Source organism: Acinonyx jubatus, chromosome A1 (genome assembly GCF_027475565.1).
Source record: "Acinonyx jubatus isolate Ajub_Pintada_27869175 chromosome A1, VMU_Ajub_asm_v1.0, whole genome shotgun sequence".
In the NCBI taxonomy this organism is placed as follows: domain Eukaryota; kingdom Metazoa; phylum Chordata; class Mammalia; order Carnivora; family Felidae; genus Acinonyx; species Acinonyx jubatus.
In genome coordinates this window covers 203,419,490-203,435,421 of record NC_069380.1, presented here as the reverse complement: position 1 = coordinate 203,435,421, position 15,932 = coordinate 203,419,490, and the positions used below count along the sequence as shown (strand labels likewise).

The following is a 15,932-nucleotide window of genomic DNA, read 5'->3' as shown; positions in this document are numbered from 1 at the left end:
CCCTAGGTATATCTCTAAATATCATGAAAGAAGAGAGGTGATTGAAAATGCCTGTTTAAAATTAGTAGATTGTAGATGACAGAGAAGACAGAGTTTCACTTGAATGTGATCCTCTATAAACACCCCAAAGACATAGAATAGAGTTAGAGAATGCATAGGCTTCAGTTTTCTTCTTGGCACAAAATAAACCACTGTGACTTCATCCCTTTGCTTACCCTCAGCATTGATAGCCGATCTTAACAAAGTCAAGATTCCCGTTCGAAAGGTTTCATTATTATTTCTCAATTGTTCATCAAAAAATTCCATCAGGTCTGCAGGGTTGGAATGGGCTGAAGGTTGAAGAAATGCTGGTCACAGAACTCATTTTCACCTTAGGTAAAATACTTGCAAATGGGAAAGGGGGGATTCCATGAAGATTGTCACTCTTTGGTTGGTAATTAGATTTTATGATATTTGTGCATCTTTAGCAACACAGAATTAGGCAGTTTGGTCACTAAGAGAGATTTATATACTTAGGTCCACATCGGTTCATGCCTGTGAATATGACTTTATTTGGAAATGAGGTTTTTTACAATGGAATCAAATTAAGATAAGGTTACTAGGTTGGCCCTAATTCAATATGAGAGGAGGAAAGGAGAGGAGACAGGGGGAGAATGCCTTATGAACATGGAGGCAAAGGTTGGAGTGATGCTTCACCATTTGTGGAACTAGAGAGCTACATGAGTAAGGCAGGAAGCAGGGAAGAGAGAGAAGGCCTGATGTGAGTAGAGCAGTTTAGGTTCACACTTATCAGAGATAAGGTGAAACAGTTAATTACATCGAGCATAGAACAGAGGAAAGAATAAAAACAGAGGGATCAATTAGGAAAGACCTAGGATATAATAGAAAGGTATGTAGTGAAGTAATAGAAATGACATTTTTGGGGGAGGGAGGATGTCTGGGAGGTATGGGATTGCTCTTGTCCTTACTTCTTAGGGTCTATGTTAGAACAGAGTTTGTATACTGACTCTGAGAGCTTTGTGCTCCCTCTACCACTCGTTCCTGTTATTCTAACCAAGCAACAAGTGGTACTGTGATGTGAAAGCAAGAAGGAAAGGGAAAGAGTAAGGGAGAGAGAGAGAGAGAGAAGGAATAGGTACTAAGAGATAACCAGGGAGAAAAAAGCATGACTTTGGGTTTGACACAGTTTCAAATAAACTCAAATACCAAGAAAAAAAAAACATTTTGTATCCCTAGGATTACCAATTCACCCTTGTTTGCCTGGAAATAAATTCATGCATATGTGGTCAATTAATTTTTGACAAAGGAGCCAAAAAATATATCAGGGAAAGGATAGACTCTTCAATAAATTGTGTTGGAAAAACTGGACAGCCACATGTCAAAGAATGAAACTGGATCCTTACCTTATACCATATACAAAGATCAAATTTAAAAAAGTGACATGAGGGGCACCTGGGTGGCTCCGTCAGTTAAGCGTCCGACTTCGGCTCAGGTCATGCTCTCGCGGTCCATGAGTTCGAGCCCCGCGTCCGGCTCTGTGCTGACAGCTCAGAGCCTGGAGCCTGTTTCAGATTCTGTGTCTCCCTCTGTCTCTGACCCTCCCCTGTTCATGCTCTCTCTCTCTCTCTCTCTCTGTCTCAAAAATAAATAAATGTCAAAAAAAATTAAAAAAAAAAAGTGACATGAATGTAAGACCTGAAACCATAAAGCTCCTGGAAGAAAACATAGGTGGTAAGCTCCTTGACAATGGTCTTAGAATGATCTTTTTGGATTTGACACCAAAAGCAACAAAGGCAAAAATAAATAAGCAGAACTATACCAAGCCAAAAATCTTCTGCTCAGCAGAAAAAAATAAATTAACAAAATGAAAAAGCAATATATGGGATGGGAAAAGTATTTGCCAACCATATATCTGGAAAGGGGTTAATCCCCAAAGTATATCTGGAAATTTTCTGGTTTTAGAACTAGAAGGAAAGGACTTCTGGGGAAACCAGAGTAATTGATTCCCCTACCTGTTGCGCTTCTCTTGGGAATGGGTAGGATAGGGAGAGGCACAGAATACTGTGAGTTTTGTGTGTGTGTGTGTGTGTGTGTGTGTGTGTGTGTGTGTGAAATAACTAATGTGATAGTTTGCACACCCTTCATCATTGTTGTCATCATCACTGGGAAACATTTTTATTGAAAACCCTCTGGATTCTGGGTCCTACCTAGAATGAGGAAACAGCTTGAAGCTTCAATTTCATTTTCCTTTACTGGAGGCTCTGAAACTCTGCACACCTGAATGAGAAAGAAGAACCAGGAGGGAGATGTTAACAACAGAAAACCAGTGAAAGTGAAACAATCAGATCTGACAGCAGGGTTTTCTTACCTGGTGGAGTAAATTGATAAAGATGGTTTTTCTCAAGCCCTTTGGAAGGGCAGCATCATAAAGGACCACCGCGGTCAATATTTGTTTTAGACTCTAGAATGAAAGCTCTCAAACGTTAGTTGGAGGCTGCCTGTGAAGCAGCAGCACAGGATGTGGAAGACAATTATGTTTTGTGAGGCAAACCCATCACCTTCCTGCAGTTACCAGTTTTCTTTAGTGATTCGTGCCTCAGCAGCTTGAAAAGAAAATTCTTAATCTCTTTTTGGAGATTCCATCACCCAGCTATGCCAACCTCTTCTCTACCTCCTATTCCTCAAAAAATATTTAAGTTCAGCTGCCCAAACCAGTATTTCAGTTCCCTTGGACCTCTTGAGATTTACTGTCTTTCAGGATGGTTTCCAGTAGACTCTGAATCGGTTCCTTTAGGGCGTGGCTCTTACCTGAGTGACTTGGAAATGAATCTCTTTGTCTTTATACTGGTTCAGGAGCCAGGGTACCTGGTCCAGGGCATATTCGCAGAGGTCTTCCCGATGAAGTAGCAGGCTCACCGTGGGGCCGTGCGCCTTAACAATGGCCAAAGTCTGCAGAGGCAGCAAACAAATACCATTTCTAATATTTCACTATGTTTTTTGTACATTTCTCAGAATATCAGGGGCTTTAGACAACCCCCAAAAACTTTCCTCACTGTTTTCAACCAAGAAAGATTCCTTCAAAAAATGGTTAGGTTAAGATCATTGCACGAGGCAATTATATTTATATTTGTATTTATAGCTATATCTACACCTATATCTATACTATTACTCATTTTAGTATTTTCCCTGTCTCCCTATTTCTTTCTTAAGAAAAGAGTTCTTGGGGTGCCTGGGTGGCTCAGGTCATGATCTCGCGGTTGACGAGTTCGAGCCCCGCGTGGGGCTCTGTGCTGATAGCTCAGAGCCTGGAGCCTGCTTTGGATTCTATGTCTCCCTTTCTCTCTGCCCCTCCCCTGTTCATGCTCTGTCTCTCTCTGTCTCAAAAATAAATATAACCATTAAAAAAAAGAAAAGAAAAGATTTCTTAAACCTTTCTCTAATGGTCACTTTCTTTCAATATGCTAACAGATTTAAAATTTCCCTCATATTTATTTTTTAAAAAATTTTTAAATGTTTTTATTTATTTTTGAGACAGACAGAGACAGAGCATGAACAGGGGAGAGGCAGAGAGAGAAGGAGACACAGAATCTGAAGCAGGCTCCAGGCTCCGAGCTGTCAGCACAGAGCCTTACACGAGGCTCGAAGTCACGAACTGTGAGATCATGACCTGAGCTGAAGTTGGGTGCCCAACAGACTGAGCCACCCAGGTGCCCCGAATTTCCCTCATGTTTAAAAAAAATTCTTTGACTCCGTATTACTTAGACCCCGATTCTGTTTCTTTCCTTAAAAAAGTGGAAATGCTGAATCAGTAAATTCTACTCCTGAAACCAATATTACACTATATGTTAATTAACTAGAATTTAAATAAAAACTTGAAACAAACAAGCAAAAAAAGCAAAGCTCTCTGAAAGAGAGGTCTACATTTGCTATCTCCACTTCTCACTTCTCATTTATTCCTCAATCCATTATAATCTGGCTTCTGTTGACACAAAAAATGAACATGTATAAAATATAAGTGTAAATAGGTTGATTATAAGAGTTTAGAAATCACAAAAGTTATGATGAAGAAGAAAACACAGTATTCACATTGCTAATAGTATCTGTAGTACCCATGACCATACACTGGTGTATTTTAATATGATTTTTATTTATTTGAAATTTTTTCTATACTTTCTCCATACATTTTAATTTTTTAAAAAATTAGTGTTATTCTTTATAGTTCTACATTCTGCTTTTTCTACCTAATATTATATGATGAATTTTTTTCTGCCTGCTAAGTTTTGTCATACAGCAAAGCATCTCAAAACTTAGTGGCTCATAATAACAACCATTTATTTCACCCAACTGTGTGTCAGCCTGACGATTCTTTTAAGGAATTGGACATTTCCAAGCAATGGACACTTTTCAAGACTATTCTTGCTTGAGCACTGGAACAATACTCCATAGATCTCCCTTTGCTTCTTGAAAATTATTACTTGCTTAGAACCCTTTCAAAGGTCTCTCATTTCCTATTAAAAAAAAGTCCAAGCTCCTGTGTAGCATTCAAGGCCCTTCATTGTATGGCCAAGACCACCTATCTAGTTTCATTTATTTATGCCCCTTTATATTCCCCTTTCTCTTCTCCCCTTCTCTTTCTCCCACTGGGCTCACTCAAGTGTGCATGTTATTTCATCTCAGCCTATGCTTCAATGGTTTTATTGCTTCTTTAGGGAATGCATCTTGCCTGCAGTGAATGTCTTTATAGGCTGCAAGCTCAGTTTCAATGTCATGGCCTTTCCAGTACTCACCACAGGAGTTAAGTGCTTCTCTCTCTGTGTTCCCTTATTACTTTTGTGTACCTTCTAGTCACTTGTCTAACTCTTTCTGTGGGAAGCTAGGAAAGTGCTTGGCAAATTTGTATTGAATTTTGATTTTCAGGTGCCCTAAAGAGAAGACTTCTACAGGATATTTTAAAAGTTCCATGTTTGCTAATGATTTAACTACCCCAGCATGTTAAAAAAATAAATGCTTTGGTAGCTTAAAGTATAGAAAAGAAACTGAACTAGAGAAGGCTATGTGTTGCATCTTTTATAATATAGCAATAAAGGACCTAAAAAGGATTTAATTTATACTACATTTAAAAATTATACCAATTAAGCAAGATAAGCAAGGGATTATATGTGAATGCACTTTGTTACCTATTCTGTGCAAGACATTACAATATTTTGAAGCAGTTATGAACATTCTTTAGATGTTATTTTATTTCATGGTCATCTTCATAGACATAGGAAATTTCTGTGGCCTGTTGTTTTTCTCAGTCAATGGCTCATCCCAAATATGGGTTATGGGTTATATAAGGCATGAAATAACTAATTTTATGTATATTTTACTCATTTTCAGTTATTTATTGTTCTTTCCATACATTGGAATGTCGGTTCCATGAGAGTGGTGATTTTGGTCTGTTTAATCCCTGCTGTATCCCCAGAATTTGGAACAGTGTCTGGCATATCATGGGGACTCAATAAATATTAGTTCAGGAATGAATAAACAGTGATTTGAAACAGGAAAAACAAAATATTTGATAAACCTGATAAATCACAACTCATAGCATTCCAAAACAACTGAGACTCATTATCACGTCAGAAAGAATGGAGCAAGTTCAACCAGCATGGACGGAGAGCTAGCTTGAGACCTGTTGAGGCCGCCACTCACTTGCACGGGTGAGGTAATGGGGGCCCACTTCTCCATTATATACCGGAACAGCATGAAGATCTTGTCAGATAGTCGGTTGGCGTCCAATCTGGGATAGGGGAAGTCTCTCCAGTGGTTGACATACTTGTAAATGGCCTTGCTGAACTTCTCAAGGGCTGCGTTTTAAAAACAACCACAGACTGAGAAAAATTTAAAGATGGGAGGGACCGTAAAATAATTTGAGAAGAGTGCACTGATGATTAGCAAATGTGTAATAATTTCTGTAAAATGTTATGACTGTACCAAATAAACATATAAAAAGTGTTCAGCCACATTAGTGAAATGCAAATTAAAACCATAATGAGATATTGCAACAGACCATCCAGAATTGCTAAAATTTCAGACAATTTCAAATGTTGGTAAGACTAAGGTGCAGTTGGTATTTTCACATACTGCCTGGGGTGGGGGGGCGTGGAGCATGAATTGATACAAACATTTTAGAAAGCTGTTTTACGCGATCTACCAAAGTTGAATATGTGTTCTTCATGACCCAGAAATTCCACTCCTAATTATATAGTCATTAGCTACACAACTATATAGGAACTAAAAAACTTAGACAAGAATGTTCATATTCACTTTTTTTTTTTAGTAATAGCCTCAAACAGGAAACAGTTTAAATATCTGCCAACAGGTAGGATGGAAAAATTGTAGTACAGGCACGTAATAGTATAGAGAAATGAACACGGACTATAGTTTCACACAACAACGTGTAGGATCTCAAAAATAGACAAAACTAATCTATGGTTGTCAGGGTTGTGGTTACCCTTGGAGAGGATGAAGATGGTGATGATTGGGAGAAAAGATGAGGCAGTTTCTGGGGTACTAGTAATGTCCTGCTTCTTAACCTGAGTGGCGGTCAAATGAGTAAGTTCATTTTGTGACAATTCATCAACCTGTACACTTCTGATTTCTGTATTTTTCCATGTGTCTGTTTCCCTTCAATAAAATTAAAAAAATGTCGGGCCTGCAAAAATATTTGCACCACCAACCTATACATACTTACATCAACTGCATTAAATAATAGTTTTTGTTCCTTCAGCCCTCATGTTTCACTAGATGAAAAAGAAAATTCATAGTTTACTCCTTAACGATACCTCACATGCAAAGAATACTCTGGAAACATCCTGAGTATCTTAGAGCTGGCCATTAACTGGCTAATTCACTTTCTCTTCAAACTGATAATCTCCTGCTATGCTTTGTCATAATCTTGTGTGTGTGTGTGTGTGTGTGTGTGTGTGTGTGTGTGTGTATGTGTGTGTATGTATGTTTGTGTTGCACTGGCCTATAAACAACATGAGAGAAAGGATGTCTTATCTATTGATGGTATCTGAAACAACAAGCACGATGTCTGCTTATTGGCTGATTGGTTGAATGAAGAGCTAGATGAGTGGATGGATTACTACAAAACTTTATATCTGTTCTGTAGTGGCAGGCAAAATTTGCTTTAGGACCAAAGGGTTCTAGATAACTTTATAACACAAAGACAGAGAATCCCTTATTCAATGCCATGATGATTTCTAATTTTATTTCCTTTTCCCTGTTGGTTGTTGATGTTGTAGGTAGAAATGCTATTACAGACACCAAAGTTTATTTGCAAGAACACAATGTTAGCTGTGATAGTAAGTAAGGAAATTAAAGGAATTGAAAAGTGGGCTAATCTAGTGTAATTGCTCAAGTCATTGAGCCAGACTGTCACAATTCAAATCCTGGCTCTGCCGCATACTAGCTGTGACTGCAGGCAAATAGTTAACCTTTCTACGTCTCAATTTTCTCATCTGTGAAATGGAGGAAAAATGTTACTTACCTAATGGGTTGTTGTAAGGTTAAAGGAAACAATAATCTTAAAATACCCAAGGCAGTACTCAGGCACATAGTAAATTCTCAGTATGTATCAGATACAAATGTTGCCTTCATTGAGGACAAAACAAGAAGAAATTGACAAAACAACTGAAAAGACTTGGTTGATAGGTAAAGATGACATTCCTGACAGCATGGGCTTTTAAATGTTACAAAACAGTAGTGTTGGGGGCGTCAGAGGTGAGAGGAATCTTAGTAATCACTTTACTTGACATGTTTTGGGTGAAAATGAGATTGAAAGAGGGCAGAGTCACCTGATGGTTCAGTGGATGATCAGAGAGAAGAGTCCAGGTCTCCAGACTCCTCCAAGAAGCCCCTCACTGTGCTGGAAATGTTTTTTCCTAGGAATTCTGGGGCATGTTCTTCTTTGTAGACTCTTGATTACTGTAGATGTATTTTAGCTTTGGGGGGAGAGGGGGTTTGTGACCCACAGTTTGTTTACCTATTTTCCTTAATTTTATGATTGTTTGTATTTTTGATTAGTTTGCTTACTTAGCATTACTACAATATTGTGTTATAAGGAAATGCCAAAATTTAGCCTGCTGCTAAGAGCTGGTGAGCTCCTAGAACCATTGTGGGGAAAGTGATGGAACTAAAGAAGGAGGCTAGAAATGGAGGCCTTTCAGGGCAGTGGAAAGAGTATAGACTGGGTGGTCACATAGACATGAATGCTACCTCTCCATCTCATTGACGGTCACCACTTTAAGGAGATTCCTAATTTCTATGACCCTCAGTTCCTCATCTGTAAAATGGGGTAATAGTACTTACCTTGCTTTGAGGATGGAGAGAGATAGAATTATAATTGCAGTGAGGATTGAGAGAGAAATTTCCATGGGGTAGGCACTCAATAAATGGTAGCTATTATTGTTAGAAAGAACAGAACAAGAGTGAAAGGAAAAATAAAGCATTTGCTCAATTTATAGTGTGGTCTTCACAAAGAGGGAACCATAGGGATACCCACCAATACAGAAAACTCCCTTCATCCTTTCCTCTTCGGCCAGCCTGAGCATGGTTTGCATGGTGAGCAGGGTCATCATCATGAAGGGAATACTCTGGGACACTGCCAAGAGGGGCACAAGAGGAGAAAAGCATTAACCCCTCACACTGGGATGTTCTGTGACTCTTCATGTCAGCATTTCAAGGCTGCATGGGGGGCACAGATGAGGTGCAGTGGGAAGATATCCACCTCTATCCCTCTCTTGCCATAATGCAAGATGTCTGTAGTTAGAGAATCAAGGAGTGGTCGGTTTAAAATAAGGTGCTAGCTATAAAGTCACCTGTACCTGTTTTTTGGTAGCAGTTGCTTATTTGGATAATTATTTTATTAATGTCCATCTCTCCCACCAGAAATTTCCTGCATCCCCAGGGCCTAGCACAGGTAATAGGCTCTCAATAAATAAGTAAACAAGCAAACAAATATCTGTCAAGTAAAATGGTGTAGAAAAAAAATCATAACAAACCCTTAGTTCATGTAAATGTCCAGTGGTTTGTGGAACGTGCCTTGCAGAAAAAGGGCTTTTGCAAAAACAAAGCCAGATGAAAGGGATGGTGAGGGTGGGAGGGAGTCCAGCCAAATCCAGGGCAGCATGGACTCATGGTGAGTCAGCAGACTCATCTATGCTCAGAAACAGCTGCCTAAATCCTGCTATTGATATTCTTTAGCACAGCAGAAGGGAGGTATGTTCTCCTTTCTGTTGTTTGCACCCATTTAGTTTTAGACAATTAGTCAGGGTAGTTGTTTCCCAGGAAAATGTGGCGGTTATTTCCTCCATACCGTAGCTTGTTGCCAGTTCAGCCAAAGCAAGCACAATGAATTCATTTGGTAGCTCCAGTATCCTGAAGTTACTTTGGACTTCATACATCACAGAGTTGAAATCATGTGCAGCAAGAGACACCAAAACCTCACCTGCCAGCATTCTGGTTTCTCTGAGGATCTGAGCAAGAAAAGGAAAATAACAATGACAACTAGAGAAAGAGCAGAGTGAGTTTGCAGAGAGGTAACACTCTAGCTAATATTATGAGTTCCCCTGGCTTTGGGATAGAGAGAACAGGCTGTTACTCTCCCAGCGGGGGCAGTGGGGGGGGGGGGAAGCTCCTAGAGTAGGGGTCAGTAGCTGCCAAAATGGAGGTTATTTATTTTTTTTAAAGAGAGGAGCACGAGCACGGAAAAGGGGCAGAAAGAAAGAGAGAGAGTATCTTAAGCAGGCTCCATGCTCAGCGTGGAGACCAGTGAAGGGCTTGATCCCATATGTCCCTGGGATCATGACCTGATCCCAAATCAAGAGTCAGAAGCTCAACCAACTGAGCCACCCAGGCACCTCCAGATGTAATTTTAATGAATGTTTAAAACCATGTTTTAATAAGGTTCTTGTAAATATGAGGTCAATATATGTTTTCTTGCTAATTAGCCAGGCACTATGAACCTAGGATTTATGTTTTGTGTTTAAGTGATGAATCACTACGGTTGAAAGACTGAAGGGAATGGTGGAAGGGAAATGGGGCCAGGAGTCTAGAGTTTGAGGTTTTAGTATTGTCCTGATCCAGTTATAATTGATAGTGGAGATATTTGGAGGGACTTCTGCTTTTGGTAATGCTCAACTAGGTAAATTTGATGAACTCTCCTGCTGAGGAAAATAAAAAGAGCCGGACAAGATATTAAAAAATATACTCATAAAAACATCACAACAAAGGGTAGAATGAATTACTAAATTAAGATCTGGAAGAGATTGGCAATCCGGAGAGATAAGTTCTATAGTTGGGATTGCTTTGCAGTATTTTGGGAAGAATAAACAGAATTTAGTACTAACAAACGGGAAGACCTTGGTCATCTCACTTCTCATCTTTTGGTCTAAGACCCCAAAAGCCTGCATTTAAATGAAAGGTTCAATTGGCCCTCCATGAACTGTAGCCCAACTTGGAGTCACAGATGTGCCCTGCCTCCCCCAACCCCAGCTCCAAAATCTCAAGTCCTGAAATTAATCATGGATTGTTAGTACCCTTCACAGATAACAAGTAAAAATCCTTTCTGGAAGAAAATAACATCTTAGGACTCAAATTATTTCTAGAAATAATTTTTCAGATATAATGCCTAGCGTATGTAGATAAGTAGACACATGAAGAAATCATAATTCATATGGGAAGAAAAAGGAAACTGAGTTCTAGTTACTTGTTCTGTCAATAGCTGTGTTACTTTGAAAAAAAATAACATGTCTCTAAGCATCAACATGTACATCAACATGTAAATATGATCTCTGAAGTCTTTTTTAGCTTTGCCTTAGTTTCCTTATCGGTGAAGGGATAAATAATAGGTATTGTAATAATATATGAACAAATGAAAGTGATTTGAGGTCCAGACAGCAACGTACAAGAAGCTTATAAATGTCCACGTGGATGCAGCTGGGTCAGTTAAAGACCTGTTGCTGGCCCTGACATTGATTCATCATCAAGAATAAAACTTACATTGGTGTCTCTCATGTCCTTAGAAGCATAATAAATCAACCGTTGGACAATTGCATCATCCAAGATGTCGGTATTCTGAATGACGGAAGTGAGATGACTATAAATGTCTTCCTGTGGACATACACAGAAATTTGAGTTACAAAACTAAAGGAATCAGATTAAGTCCAAGTGAATAACACCATCAAACTGAGCAATGTATTCCTACTTTACAATGGATTTTACATATCTTAATTGGGGCTTCCTGAACATAATATGCAACTTTAGGAGTGAAGGCTTATATGTAAAGCAAAGTTCTTTCTGAAAACTATCTTAACCTGACAACATTACTTCAAGGACATCAAACTGAAGGTGGAGGCACCCTAGCTAACATATCAAAGTCTTGAAAATCACTGTTGTAGGGCCCTCAGGGGACTGGAAATGCCCATTACCCTAACTACTGCTCTTACCACTAGGGAGTGACTATGGTAATAAGGAGCACACTGTGATTCCCAAGGAGGCTGATAAGCTATGAAGCTAGATCCTACGAGAGATTTCTATGCCCTTAGCTTTAGTTCCGCCTTGTAGAGAGAAAGTCATGAATTCTTCTGGACAGATCTTAACCTTTAGAAATCATGGGGCTTGGCCAGGCACTATGTGAAAGGTCCCTTAGGTGGCTACATGGCCTTTGGTAGATGAGAGACTGGTGTTCTGAAATGCCCAACAGCCTCAAGCCTATTGCCTTGGAGGTATGCCCCTGTTGAAGGTGTGGAATAACTCCCTCGAATAAGGGATTCCAATACACTTCAGGGTTGAGAACCACGGATAAAGGTATATGTAGGCCCTGCCCTTCACAGGGAGGCTGCATTGAATCATGATTAGGAGCAATTTTTTTTTTTTTTTTTTTTTAAGTCAGACAGGCTTGTGTTTGGATGCAGTCCTGCTGTTCTGGTCATGTAACTGCTCTGGGTCTCACTCTTCTTAGTTGTGAAATGGAAACAGCTATACCTACCTCATAAAGGTGTGAGGAGTGAATATAATACAATTCACTATTGTTTGGGAAGCATCTAGTGTGCTGCTTCCCAGACAAGTGTCCTTGGAGGTAGGTACTATTTTATAAAAGGTTTTTGAAGCCAAGAAAGCCTTCACATCCCAGAGAAATAAATCTCTAATTGTGAAACAGCATCACAGATGAGTAGGGAAGATCTTTTGGGATTTTCCTAGGAAGTTTCAGCTTATACAGGAGGAGACTCATCCACATGGTTGTGAGTCTGACATCCCCCTCTTACCACATCTGCCTGTATAAGGTTATAGAAAGGGGCATTCTTTTGCTAGCTTCCATAATTGAATACTCTGATTTTTCAAATACTAATGTCATTGTTTAAACATTATAATGATTTCCATTATAACTGTATTTTCTGAATGATTGAATGCCACATAAGAAGCCAGAGAGAAAAGAGGAAGTCAAGGGAAAGAAAGAGGTATATGAAATGTTGCAATTAGATTAGAGAAAAGAAATGCAAAAGAGACTTTTCTCTATTTTCCTTACCTTACTCATATTACCTTCCATGTTCAGCATGCCTAGAGTGAGGTTAATATCTCCAAAAGTATCTAAAATGAACAGAAAAAGAATTAAGTCTCTGCTGAAATGCTCTCCTATTAATTCCAATGCAATAGTTATAGAAATATTATTTTCTGTTGCCTTCTCTCTCTCTCTCATTCCCTCTCTCTCTCCTTTGCCTCCTATCACCCTTCTTCTTTTTTTAATGTTTATTCATTTTTCAGGGAGAGAGAGAGAGAGAGAGAGAGAGAGAGAGCGAGCGAGCGCGGGGGAAGGGTAGAGAGAGAGGGAGACACAGAATCTGAAGCAGGCTTCAGTCTCTGAGTTATCCACACAGAGCCCAAAGTGGGGCTGGAACTCACAAACCACAAAATCATGACCTGAGCCGAAGTTGCCACTTAACCAGCTGAGCCACCCAGGTGCCCCCGGGTGCTTCTTCTTGACTGCCAACTCTGCCAACTCTGATGGCAGGAGCTGTGTCTTATTCATATTTCATATACTTGACATTCTTGCTAATAGTGGATACTTAGTATTTTTTTCAAAATCTAAATTAAAGGGGAAGGGGAAGATAAAAGATGCTATATTGCTAATAATCTCACCTGTCATGTAGGTATCACCCTATACATTCTCTCTATTAAGGCTCAGCTCTCAGATGCCATGAGATTAAACCCTTATACCCTTAAATGTGAGAGGGCAATTGTGTGGTATAACGGTTTACTTTCACTTCCCCCTCAGCAGCTCCCCCATGTTGTTTTCCATACTTTGGCCACCTCTCGCCTACCTCTCTTTCCCTTTGTCTAACCTTCTGCCAGGTTCCTTTTCTGGTCCCAAGCTCATGGAAACTTCACTTTTATTTATTTATTTTTATTTTTAAAAGATTTTTAATGTTTATTTTTGAGAGAGAGAGAGAGAGGCCAAGTGTGTGAGTGTGAGACAGACTGGGAGACACAGAATCCAAAGCAGGCTCCAGGCTCTGAGCTGTCAGCACAAAGCCCAACATGGCGCTCGAATTCACGAACCATGAGGTCATGACCTGTGCTGAAGTTGGACGCTTAACCACCTGAGCCACTCAGGTGCCTGAAACTTCTCTTTTCTGGTAAACCTAAATTATTTTGACTTGCACTTTCAAGGCATATTTATATTTGAATAAATCTCATTGGAAAAGTGAAAAAAAAAATTGAGTCCAAGGAATTAAGCAATTTCAGGCCACATGGTAAGTTGGCAAGACAGAAACTCTTAGAGGTGAGCCTCCAAATCAAGCCACAGTCTGTTTTGGCAAAGCAGATAGGCAACCATCCTTGAAAATTAGGGGAAAATATTTCAAAGGACTCTTCCAGTATTTAAGGTTAAACAAAAGACTTTCTTTGTGCTGTAGCCACTTTCTTCTCAGGTAGACTACATATTTTTAAAGGTAGGGCACGATTATCTCTCAGGCTCCTAGTCTATCAATGGCCCTTTACAATCAATGTGGCTTTATTATTTTTGAATAAAAGGAGAGTAAAAGAGAAATAACCTTACTTTGGTGTACCTTTTCATAACATCTTTAAGGTGTAAAGATCTTCCTTAATGACCCACACTATCCCCCTCCCCACATATAGATATGATTGTACAGACACAAAACACTTAGCTCCTCAGGATCCCGTGATGCTCACCTGCAGATTCTTCCATGTCCTGAGTCATGTCTTGGCTATTTTAGGCTCTCTAAGAGACAGCACCTAAGTATCAGAAATAGTGTGGCTAAAAAATTGAACAAGAAAGTTGGCAAGTTTCTCAGATAAGGCTCACATAAGGTTCTCTAAAGGACATTCCCTCCTCTACTTGATTGGCACAGTGATCTGGAAGCTTCCAGCGATGGGCTGCTATTGAGGAGGATGATGCTGTATTCTACCACTATGACATTTTCTTGTTTCTGAGCTCCTGCTGACCAACAAAATGACTGCATCTCACCGAACACTGTCCCTTGGGTGGAGACCAGAGTATCTGAGAAGGAAGAAATTAGACACTGGGACTCAAACCATTTTTGTAGACCAAAGGAGTTCCTCTCCCTAAACTTGGGTCCATTGATCACAAATTTGGGAATGGTTTTCAGTGGTCACTTTACTGGCCTGGTGTTGGTAAAGCCTTTATGGTGATCTTGTTGATTGTTCTACTTGGTGAAAGTCAGTCACACAAACTGGGCATGCTCAGTGGGCCGGAATGCCCACCAGGGGCAGTTGAATGGAATGTCCAACTGACAGCAGCAAAGCAAAGCCTTCTTTGCCTCCCTTCCTGTTCCCCATTTCTCCCTCCACCATTCACATGGTCTAGGTCTTGGCCTCACTCTAGACTCAGGCTTTTTTTCTTTGATTCCATTTTCTCTTCTTGTTTTCAAATCATTTTTTATCCACATCCCTTGACTATAATGCTTTCAACTTTACCAGTATGGACCTAAATCTGGTCCCAATGCCCCTGACCCTAAATCTATATGGCCACGATTTTCAGTGTATGTCCAGGCTGACTGTATGTTAATGTGGCCGGTGTTAGGTAAGGGGGTACTAGCTGTCTATAGGTCTGGAAGTGAAAGGGGCCTTGGAAAGGAGCACATGACAGTTCTCATCTGCTGCTGCTTTTCAGTTATTTTTCCTTTATTGGTGAAGTTTATTTCAGACTCCTAAGTCAAATGCTTCCAACTAAATCTTTGAATGCATTATTCTTTTTACAGACAGATTATTTTGCATTATATTTATTATAAAGAGCCTCAGCAAGCTGCTAGTTAAGAACATCTAGAGCTTCCCAAGTCAGCATCACTATTTCCCAGATTGTGTCCATAAGTGCCTAGTAACAGGAATCCTCTGGTGTCCTTACTTAAAATGTCCATTCCCAGGACAATTATAATGAGGGGCAGAAATCTGTATTTTTAATGAACACCCCAAGTGATTCTTGAGCTCACTATAGTCTGAGAAGCACTGCCTAAGATCATTGCCCAATCACCCACCAGGGGATAATTGAAAATTTAGCAGTTATTTGAAGGGTGTTTGTTGTGAATGGGCGAGAAGACTACTGCTCATCCCCAGTGCCGTGATTTGCTCAACCTTGAAGAATAGGCTGAGAATTGGTAGGTCAGAGAGGTACTGAAGTAGCCTGAAACTCTTAACATCTTGTAGGGAAATAAAGACGTTGCAAATTATGTGCTCTTAGAATCTTAAAGAACAACGTACAATAGAATCAATAATAAGAAAGTGAGCTATTTAGGTAATTGTTATAATCAATTTCTTACTCATTTTGTGAATGGTGGCAAATAATTTTTCTGAATGTCTGTATATCAAGATTTCCTTGATTTCATAGAGATTAGGGAGGTTAGGAGATGATT

The 15,932-nt window shown here is 39.6% G+C and overlaps 1 protein-coding gene across 3 annotated transcripts in view; it reads right to left on the bottom strand.

Moving 5' to 3' along the window:
- Positions 1–14,762, bottom strand: part of MROH2B (maestro heat like repeat family member 2B) — a 68,857-nt gene extending 54,095 nt beyond the window's left edge. The window contains exons 1-11 of one of the 3 annotated variants that reach the window (XM_027075902.2): positions 14,369–14,760; positions 14,236–14,280; positions 12,572–12,633; positions 11,047–11,157; positions 9,362–9,521; positions 8,549–8,647; positions 5,692–5,846; positions 2,809–2,949; positions 2,369–2,461; positions 2,208–2,277; positions 216–329 (exon numbers count right to left, since the gene is read on the bottom strand). In XM_027075902.2, coding sequence (XP_026931703.1) covers positions 216–329; positions 2,208–2,277; positions 2,369–2,461; positions 2,809–2,949; positions 5,692–5,846; positions 8,549–8,647; positions 9,362–9,521; positions 11,047–11,157; positions 12,572–12,633; positions 14,236–14,263 — 1,033 coding nt within the window. In that variant the 5' untranslated portion in view covers positions 14,264–14,280; positions 14,369–14,760. Of the gene's footprint in view, positions 1–215; positions 330–2,207; positions 2,278–2,368; positions 2,462–2,808; positions 2,950–5,691; positions 5,847–8,548; positions 8,648–9,361; positions 9,522–11,046; positions 11,158–12,571; positions 12,634–14,235 lie in introns of all 3 variants that reach the window. The other 2 variants (XM_053201136.1, XM_027075906.2) reach the window with 2 other exon arrangements.
- Positions 14,763–15,932: the final 1,170 nt, after the last annotated feature.